Source organism: Xiphias gladius, chromosome 4 (genome assembly GCF_016859285.1).
Source record: "Xiphias gladius isolate SHS-SW01 ecotype Sanya breed wild chromosome 4, ASM1685928v1, whole genome shotgun sequence".
Classification (NCBI taxonomy): domain Eukaryota; kingdom Metazoa; phylum Chordata; class Actinopteri; order Istiophoriformes; family Xiphiidae; genus Xiphias; species Xiphias gladius.
Window position 1 is genome coordinate 19477440 of NC_053403.1, and position 9881 is coordinate 19487320.

At 36.6% G+C, this 9881-nt stretch overlaps 1 protein-coding gene across 2 annotated transcripts; it reads right to left on the reverse strand.

The window, feature by feature from the left end:
* Positions 1-139: 139 nt before the first annotated feature.
* On the reverse strand, positions 140-2806 carry LOC120788652 (protein FAM177A1-like). 2 transcript variants are annotated; one of them, XM_040124590.1, is made up of 5 exons: positions 2663-2806; positions 2167-2388; positions 2017-2083; positions 521-618; positions 140-422 (listed from the first exon to the last, which is right to left on the reverse strand). In XM_040124590.1, the coding sequence occupies exons 1-5, from the start codon at positions 2729-2731 to the stop codon at positions 216-218; spliced, it is 663 nt and encodes a 220-aa protein (XP_039980524.1). In that variant the 5' UTR covers positions 2732-2806; the 3' UTR covers positions 140-215. The 2 variants fall into 2 exon arrangements, with proteins under 2 accessions (XP_039980524.1, XP_039980523.1); XM_040124589.1 differs by having other exon boundaries at positions 2161-2388.
* Positions 2807-9881: the final 7075 nt, after the last annotated feature.

Genomic DNA, 9881 nt, shown 5'->3' on the forward strand with positions numbered 1-9881 from the left:
TCTTTATCAATTGCTACACTGTTGCAAAGGGACACCTAGTAGCCAAAGGACTAATTCCTGCACTACTGTCCTTGCCAAACAATCACCTTACAGCAGCACTCTCCATCTAAAGCTGAGTCATACACAAACCAAACGGTGCTTGGTGAAACAAGACAGTGTTCCTTCTTTAATACACAAACAGACATTAAAGATCCAACATTCTTTTATAGGGATGGTTAGGTTGCTGTGATGATAGCAGGAACTCTGATGGTGCTTGAAGGTACCTGATTTTCATTCTCGATCTGATAGGTCACATCAGGGTGAGTGGTGAAAACCTGTGATTGGTCTGTCATGGTGATTGGCTTGTCTTTGCCTTCCTGAAATTGTAGCTGGTCGAAGGTTCGTTCTGCTCCTTTTGACAAGTGATTTCCCTCTTCCTCCCTCTGACACAGGGACACAAGAGGGAAATACGTCAGCTGATTAACAAATTCAAAATCACAATAAAATGCGCTCAGAACTACGGAACTTTCCTGCAACATACCTCTTTCTTCATTCTGTAGTATTCATCAATGGCATACTGATATTTGGCTGATGTTAGTCCAAAGAGGGAGGCCATCCTCTCCCCCAGGTAGTCACATGCTGGAGAATATTAAGGATAAACTGGATAAAGTACAAGCCAACACAAAACATCCTCCACTAATGATGCAGCGCACTGCCTGGAATAACCAATGACTACAATTCCAGTTTAGTACAATCCAATACAATTCAAGTAAAAAAAAACTGTAATTTTTCATCTATGTAAGACATTACATATTCTAGTTCCAATCCTCTCTTAACTTCACAATTGTTGAGTTTAATGTCAGCAGCATCAATAATTCAAATTTTGTCTAAATTTTGTTTTTTTTATAGAGTTTTCCAAAATATAGATAGGCCTAGAGCTTCACTGATATAATGCATAATTCAAATAAATTAGTAAAAATTCTTACATGACATTTTTCAAATACATCTGAGATTTAGCATGGATTTTAACCTAAGAAGTGTGTGTATAATTTTTTGTACACTATGGGGCTGTATCATAAACGATGTTCAACTTAGTCAGAGCTATCTGACTTCATTGAGCTAAACAGCGGTGATCCTGGATAACTGTTATCACAAAGTTGGTTCATCAACTGGCTAAATCAACTCTGGTTTTCTGAATTACACAAAAATCACATCATCAGAACTGTGAGTGAAGTACTCAATATGACATGAGATCAGTGATGATACCTAAAGGAAATTAGGTCAGTACAGCAGCAAAAAGTGGTTTAAAAGTGATATAAAATATATACAATATGATCACATGAAATAAATATAATAAGAACCTGTGGAAACATAAAAAATAATATCAAAATATTAGAAGTAAGGCTAAGGCTATAAAAAAACGGAATTGATAATTAAACATTTGAACTGTTCAAATTCAAAACTCACAGTCTATAAGCATAACAGCAGTCTGAAGTAGTTTGCCTTGAGGTCCAGCAGTGGGCACACATAAAAATGGATAATAATATCATCCATTTATTTTAGGTAGTAACATTTTGGTGTTTTTTTTAAATTAATTTCATGACAAACAAACTAAAATTAATAAGTTCACAACAGTGCACATCATTCTGTGCAGTTAATATGCAGCTATAATTACCATTCATCAGAGCCCGCTTCTTAGAAGCCCTTCTTTAGCCCATGAGGACTCATGGTTTTGTAACAATGTTTCTTCTATATATGACATAATTACAATTTTTTATTACTTGTCACTTTATTGTAAACTCAGTAATATGTCAAGATCGTGTAGGAATGATGACTTCCACTAATCTTATTCTCAGAGTCTGACTCTGAAGTTAACCTGCTTTGGAACTAGTTAACCATGCAGCATGGGGTGCTCTACCTCAGCCAAAAGCCAGCACTATGACACCAGAAATCCCAAAGATAGCTGAGTGAAACACTAATCTTGCATTGTAATACAGGCCCTAAGTTCATTATAAATAATGACCTTAATGAGCAAACCTGAAATGGTGGATGTGGCAGCTCTCCACATGTGGAACCAGAAGTATGGACCCCAGGTCATCTTTGACTGCAACACAAAAAAGTACAGTCACTGTCACACTTCTATATAGGGGAAGGACTACATATCCCTCCACTGTTCCTCACCCTCACCGCATCGACCGGGGAGGACAGCAGGTCTTTCCTGTCTGGCTCCTTGTCCTCTCCCGCCTCCTCGTCGGTGCTATACTCCTCCATAGTCTCCCCGCTGGAGAAATGGATGATCCTGCGAGGAACCCTCTCTCTCTGCTGCTGCTGCTGCTGCTGCTCCTCTCTTTTGTATTGCTCCCCCAGCTCCACACTCTCAAAGTCCTTACCCGCGTTTGGACTCTGAGCCTGGGAAGACATCACAAGCAAACACAAATACATTGTGTATTATTATGGGACTATTTTGTCAGGGAGTCAGTCAGTCAATGCAGCCTCAAAGCAGGATATAAACATTGTTGCAAAAAAAATTTCTAGTGTAATATCATGACCAACCAGCCCGTCAAGACAGAGCTGACAAGTGTCAACAAGCTACAGGCGATGAGCGACATCATTAGCCACATTCGGTAAACTAGAAGGTAACGAGAAAATGCGGTGAGAATAAAAGAGAAAGCTGTTTACCGACCTGCTCCACAGCCAAGTTCTGCCCTATCGATACATTAACGTTAGTGAGATACAGTGATATATCGGCCATTGTCGCCGTCTTCTCTGTATCTCTGAATACTGCGCCCACAACAACGTCTCTGCTCAGCACTACCAGAACCGGAAGAGCCGTTAATCCCTCCGTACGTAACGATATCCATAGATATACATTGATATCACAATGTACCATATAAGGATTGTTAAATAGTTGTACTGCAGAGGTATTAAAGCTAAATGTAAATGTAACGGTTACTCTTTGTGCTTCATTTTATTTAAATGTTGTTATTTCAATGAGTAAATTTCACATACACAAAACTATTTGTTTTGTTTGTAGTTTTCGCCAAATATTCTATCACTTGTTTTTGGCTAATAATTTAAACCATTCAAACCAGTGACTGTATTGATTCACGCCGTCGAAAAATAGAAAGTGCGAAGTAAGGTTACTCCACTGTATTATGAAGAGTTGTTTGGTTAGTCTTCAGAATATTCCTATTTTTTAAATGACTGTAGCCTATTATTTATTTTTTGTAATTTTAACCACTAATTTATGCTTTTAAGTAAATTGAAATGATTATTGTCCGTACAATAAATCACCATAAGCTGCTGCAAAATAATGTCTCCATATTTATTGTGACGTTACAATAAACAAATAAAAAAACCAGTAGACAAGTCAAAATGTCAGCTGTGAAAGGCCTATACTCCAAACTTGTAAGATTTGTGACTTTCTACTCAATATGTGGGAGCACAAAAGCATAAACTATTGTAGAAAACCTGATTAAAGCTTTCAGAACAAGGAAACGTTATACTTAAAAAGGGTTTACAGTAAATTGATGTGAATCCACTTTTCAGCAATACTAAACAGGTGTACTCAACACAGGCGTAGGGGCCAAATGGCACAGGAGACCTCAGAGTGTCTGTCTCTGTTTGAAGTGAATATTATTAACATTTCTTGTCTGAAGTTCAGACCTCAGTCAAAAGAAGGGATGTCCAAGTTAGATCTTTTTAATCTTAATCGTTGAATATTGAGTATCTGGTGACAGGAAGTCTGGTCTGATATTTATTTATTGCATCACTGGCTCATGGTTTCAGCTTTACAGTGGTGGAATGTAACTACATATGTACATTTACTCAAGTACTGTTCTCAGTACATATTTGATGTACTTGTACTTTGTATTTCCATTTTATGGTACTTTATAATTCTACTCCACTTCTACTCTCATCTGAGGAGTATAATTTTTTGTTTCCAAAAAAATATGTTCAGCCTCTCATTATCATCAAATAATTTTAGTTGAGAATTAAGTCCTTTAAGTTTTACTTTCTGAAAAACAAAAAATAAATCTTTCATCTTAGTCGAAATAACTCCACTTGTTTTCAACACAAATCAGCTTGTGTGAGAGACTTTGCAAAAATCAATTTTTTTCATTATTTTAGTGAATCAACAATACGTTATTTTTTTCTCATTTGAAGATACAGACACTAATTTCAGACCATTTTTTAAACAAGCTGCATTAAATAAAAAACAGGTTAAAATATTCTCACTGCACCACAAAATAAGGCCTTAGAACTAAATTATCAAATGTCTTTATAAGGTTGAAGTTCTTGCATACTGTTATGGACCAAGCAGTCAAAGGACAAGAAGGCAGAGGTTTACTTCTCAAAAAATAGGTTTTTATTTCACCCCAAAACACACCAAAAATTGCTTACAAGACATGAACTCATCTAACTGACCTAACAAAATGAGGCAGGAGGAAGACATATACTGGCTGATCAGACCATTTAGAAAGAAAGGGGGGAAACATAGACAATAACTAAAACTCAATACAAAGATAACCCCCTTGGTGTGGCTGTGGACACAGCCATCCCACATATTAAACTACCCAAAACTTATTTGTAAGTATTAGTAAAAAACAGCTACAACTCAACCAACTACAACAAAAATACTGCTCACAAATTAAGGTAGCAGTGACAATAATCCTGCAAACTGTATAACACTGTGAACAGGCCAACTTGGTATAACAACAACTTCACAATAATTTAACATAACAATAACTTACATTTGTTACTTTAGGTATATTATGTTGATTACACTTCTATACCTTCACTTGAATAAGGTTTTGGTTCCAGGACCTTTACTTGTAATTGAGTACTTTTACATTCAGGTATTGATACTTTCTGGAGGTAAAGAATCTGACTTACTTCCAGCCCTGCAGAGTGAGCTTGTGAGTTGTCCCAACCTACATTTACTTTTTAATACCACTAGATGTCAGTAGAGCTCCATCTAATGCTGAACGCTTAGTTCTCTGAGATAAGCTGAGTGTCTCTTACTGGGCAATTAATTATTTGGGTCTGATTTAAATAAATCACCAGCAGGAATCTGTATATCTGCATATTCAATAATCAATCACTCTGTTTAGATACCCTCTCTCACCCTGGAGAGCTGAAAAGTATCTTCAACAGTTAGAATTTACTGGAGGCCACAAAACCACAGAACTAACTCTCAGACTTATGTCATCAGCTCTAAATAGTGGAGTCTCCCCACATAAAATGCATGTCAGTCTCATTTTGTGACTTCAAAAAAATGTTTGCTTGAGGTGCATAAGGAAATCAGCTTCATTATTAAACTGTTTTATTAGTAATAAGCCAAAATACGCTTCCTCTTTTCCAGAAAATCCTTGGAGCCTTCCATGCTTAGGTTCTCTTAGCCCCATTCTCCATTTCTGTGGATATTAATTTTGCGCTATTGACGGATTTACAGCTGAACCTTTTCTAACCTGGTTTGTTTGGATTAGTCCAGTTTGTCATTGGCTGAGTCTTGTTTCACATTCACAACTGACAACAGCATTTAAGCAGGCTAGTAGTAATCAGTCACATGCTGGTTATTGAACAAAACATTATTAATCTTGAGCTGTCAAAAATTATGGATTTCTGGAAAGTGTAAAATCACAACCAGTAGGATACATCTGTTGTGTTTTATAAAAAAGATACTGTTATCATATGGTGTTCCAAGTTATTGAACTCTGAGAAGCTGCTGGTCTCAAAATCTGCATTAATATTGTATTAATAGATGAATTTTTGTATTATATGGCTGTTGCCTGTTTTGTTTTCCCACAAAATACTTTAAATAAAAGCAAGGACATACAAAAAGTTAATATCTGGAAGTTATTTTTAATGTCACTGTGATTTTAAAAGTACAAAATGAAGGTCTTGGAGTAATTTGGACAGTTGTAGGAAAAGCGAGCGAAATAGCAGCCAAAAAGAATCAGTTAATCAAGTTTATTATGGGTTTTGTAAGAGACAGTGCAATTTTGGTTAGATTCTCATCTTAATTTGCCCTCTCCAGGATTTAATTGAAAGTAGTGTGAAATCACTTGTGTCAGGCTGGCTAGGGAGCTGTTGTTTCATGCAGATCTTATTTGATTGGAGCATTCTCCAGTTCTGACGGGAGGCTAAAACAAGAGGGTAAACAACTGAGGATTCGATTCAACTGCACCAAATAAGTTGGAAAAAGCAGCCTAAGTAGTGCCAGGTTTTTGGACGTGTTCACCTTTTCTGGCTTTGAGAGAAAGCCATTTGTGTTTAAATAAAGACTTACTGATTTGACTGCCCAGACTGGATAAGAGCATACTAATTAAATCAGCTCCAATATAATGGCTTTCAAATGATGGAGGAATGGGTGCATATATTAGGATTGCACAGAGCTATTATTCCTAAACCTTGAGCAAAGTTTACTCAGGTGTCCTGTGCAAGCTCTGTAAATTGTATAAATAGTATGTGTGCAAGAGAGATAGAGTTCTGTGCACTCTATGTGTCTGTATTTTGTGTATACATGTGTAGTTTTGTACAATATGTGTGTCGCCTGTGTCTATGCTTCATGCTTAAGAGAACACTCTCCCAGCTTTTAATGATGACATCCATAATATGGTATGTTTCCTTCCAGCAATATCCCTTTTACACCCTGGGTGATATGGGCTCTGCTGTCGACATGAATCATCCCTCTCACTGGCCCATTGCTTCCAGATAGTTAAAGATCTATATGGCCTCACGCATGCTTTTCACTGAGACTGTAGGACTGTTAACTGCTCTGCAAAACATGGGAACAGACATGGGGGGACTTTGAGACATGGTGAATAAACAAAGACAAATTAAATAAAATATACATCTCCTATGGTTATATCCCGGCAATAATTACTCAGTGGTCATAATGACACCACAGCAGACACACATCCAACTTTTTCATACTTTATTTCTGTCTGCTTTGACCCTCCATTTTCCTTCACTAATGTAAGTCACATTAGTCAGATGGAATGAATGACTGACTTTTCTTCATCTTGCTTCAACTCCTCACACAGTGACACTTTCCCAAATGTCTTAGCACTTATGGTATATCCCCAGTAGTCATTGTACTCTCTCTGTGATTTAGCTCAAGGTTAGTCACAATGAATGGCTGCATTAGTGAAAGATGATGTTACTAATCCTACAGTTGAATTCTTCTTCCCCACTGGATATAATACTAACCAAAAACAAGAGCTTTATTTTAAATAACTGCCTTATCTATGTAGAAGAATTAAAAGTCAGACTCAAAACATGTGTATTCGCAAGAGATAGACAATCGAGCTCTACGTGCAATCAGCTTAACTCTGTAGGCCTGTGATGCAGTGTTCATTTCTAGATTTAAGATTACTTTTGCTTTGCATGTAAAGATTTTAATTATTGCACAGCACATAGTGCAGTTTTAATTTAAAATTTTTGAAACAATGTGTCCCTGATTTCAGACAGAGGTAGACAAAAGCAGGCTTCTCATTTTTAGCTGGCAACTGTAGACTTTATCAGCAAAAAAGGTAACTTTTGCTGAAAGATTTTCACAGCTAAACAACCTAATATTAGCTCAATTAGTTGTTTAAAAAACATCACTAGCTTACATTTTAAGGACTCCTTTTAAAATGGGAATTTAGTAATAGGTCTTAGGTATGCACATGATGTCTACATCATATACAGTCTTGGTTGAAATTATTGGCATCGCTGAATTTTAAGTACAGAATTTAGAATATCTTCAAAAAAAAATGCAAAATAACTATCTTTATAATCAAATATTTAATTAAAATGTCCAAGGTTACTGAACAAAAGGAAATAAAAAAATAAAACTTGCAAAATAGTGAAATAATAAACACAAAATGTACCCCAGACACAATTATTGCCACCCTTCACTAATATTTGGTTGCAGAACCTTTGGCAACAATGTTAGCTTCAAAACTTTTCTTGTAGCCATCTACAGTCTTCTTGCACCTGTTTGCTAGTAGTTTCTGCCTTTCTTCCATTGCTATCTGTCCAAGCTCTTTTAAGTTTGCAGGTCTCCTTTTTGCAATGGTAGATTTAAGCGCTCTCCACAGGTTTTCGATAGAAAAGGTCAGGACTCAGTGTTGGTCAGTTTAAAACAGTCCATCTTTTCCTTTTCAACCATTCTTTTGTCCTGCTGGATGTGTGCTTTGGGTTGCTGTGCTGCTGAGAGACCCAAGACCTTCGCAAGAAACGTAGTTTTATGACACTGGGTAACACATTTCGCTCTAAAAGGTAACCTTCCAATTTAATCTTTTTTGATACATTCAATGCCTCCAGTACCAGAGGCAGCAAAGCAGACCCTGAGCATGATAGAACCTCCACCATGTTATACTGTAGGTAGGATGTTCTTTTCCTTATGGGCTTCATTTTGTCACCTATGAACAAACTGATGCACTACATTGCCAAAGAGCTCTACTTTGGTTTCATCTGTCTATAGAACATTATCCCAGGAAGACTGTGAGTTATCTATGAAAGTTTTTGCAAACATTATTCTTGCCTTTTTGTGCCTTTCTTTCAATAGTGGTGTCCTCCTTGGCCTGTGGAGTTCAGTGGGAGGTATATGGTACGGGATGAAACCATCACTCTAGATCAACTCGAGGTCAGCCTGAAGCTCTTTCAATGTCTTGCTTGGTGTTTATTCCACAATCTGCTTTTGAAACCTTCGCAGACATCTCTCATTGAGTTTCTTCTTATTGCCATGTCCAGGAAGCATCTTAACAGTTTTATGTCTGTGAAACTTCTTGATAACATTATGAACTGCTGAAATTGGGATTTCGTGATTGCCTTGTAGCCTTTGGAATTGTTATGCTTTTTGATAACAGTTTTTCTGATGCTCTAAGATAGCTCTCTTGTCTTCTCCACGGTGAAAAAGAAATTGGAAACAATCAGCCCCTTTCTTTGCAGTAAAACCATCATTCATTGGTTAATTCAGGTCATGTGAACACTGAAAATTATGCATGTGATTCTTTTTTTTTTTTAATTAGTTTGAGGAACTAATATAAATTTATTAAAAGGTTGCCAATATTTTTGTTGATTGTACATTTTATGTTTGTGTTTTTTATTTCACTATATGACATCATTTTTTGTTGTTGTTCAATAACTTTGGACATTTTATTAAATACTCTGATTATACAAAATTGGCTGAAGCTATTCTAAATTCTGTACTTCAGAATTCTGTACTTATGTAATTCAAGGGTGCCAATAATTTTAGCCAGGACTGTACATGTTGTGCTAAGAGTCACAGAGGTGACCATCAGTTCTAGCCATATTGATGAAAAACTATTCTGTCCACTGCACAGTAAAAAAGATTTTAACCAAGTTACACTTTCATTCTGAATCAAAAAAGATATGGCAGCCGGCTACCTGGATAGGAAACTTGGAAACGGGTTAAACATCTTTTTTTACAATGCAGCATAAAAAAATATTTATTCATCCAGATGGTTAGAAGAGTCTTTGAGGATCCTGGAAGTGTTTTTAAATTACCCTCTGGGTTTTTCAGACATCATTAATTATCTTGTAGAGAAACCGATGGTTGCCTGTATGACTTCAATATATGCTTATGCATGTCAGGCACAAACTGGTGCTAGTTTCTGTATTCTCACCAGTTCATGATCCCTGTAGAAGACATGGAAATAAAGAAACAGCATATGTTTCATTTTTAATATTACAAGAGAAAAGGCTTTTAGGATGAGGACTAACTGATGTGTATGGCTAATGTCATGCAATCTCAGGTAATGAGTCTGGCTGGGTTAGCTGGGCTGTAAACCTGCTCCAATACCACAAATATCAGGTCAGACCTGTTAATGTAAGCCTAAATACCATCTAGGACTGGCTTCCACACAGTTGCGAAATACTACACAGTGGAT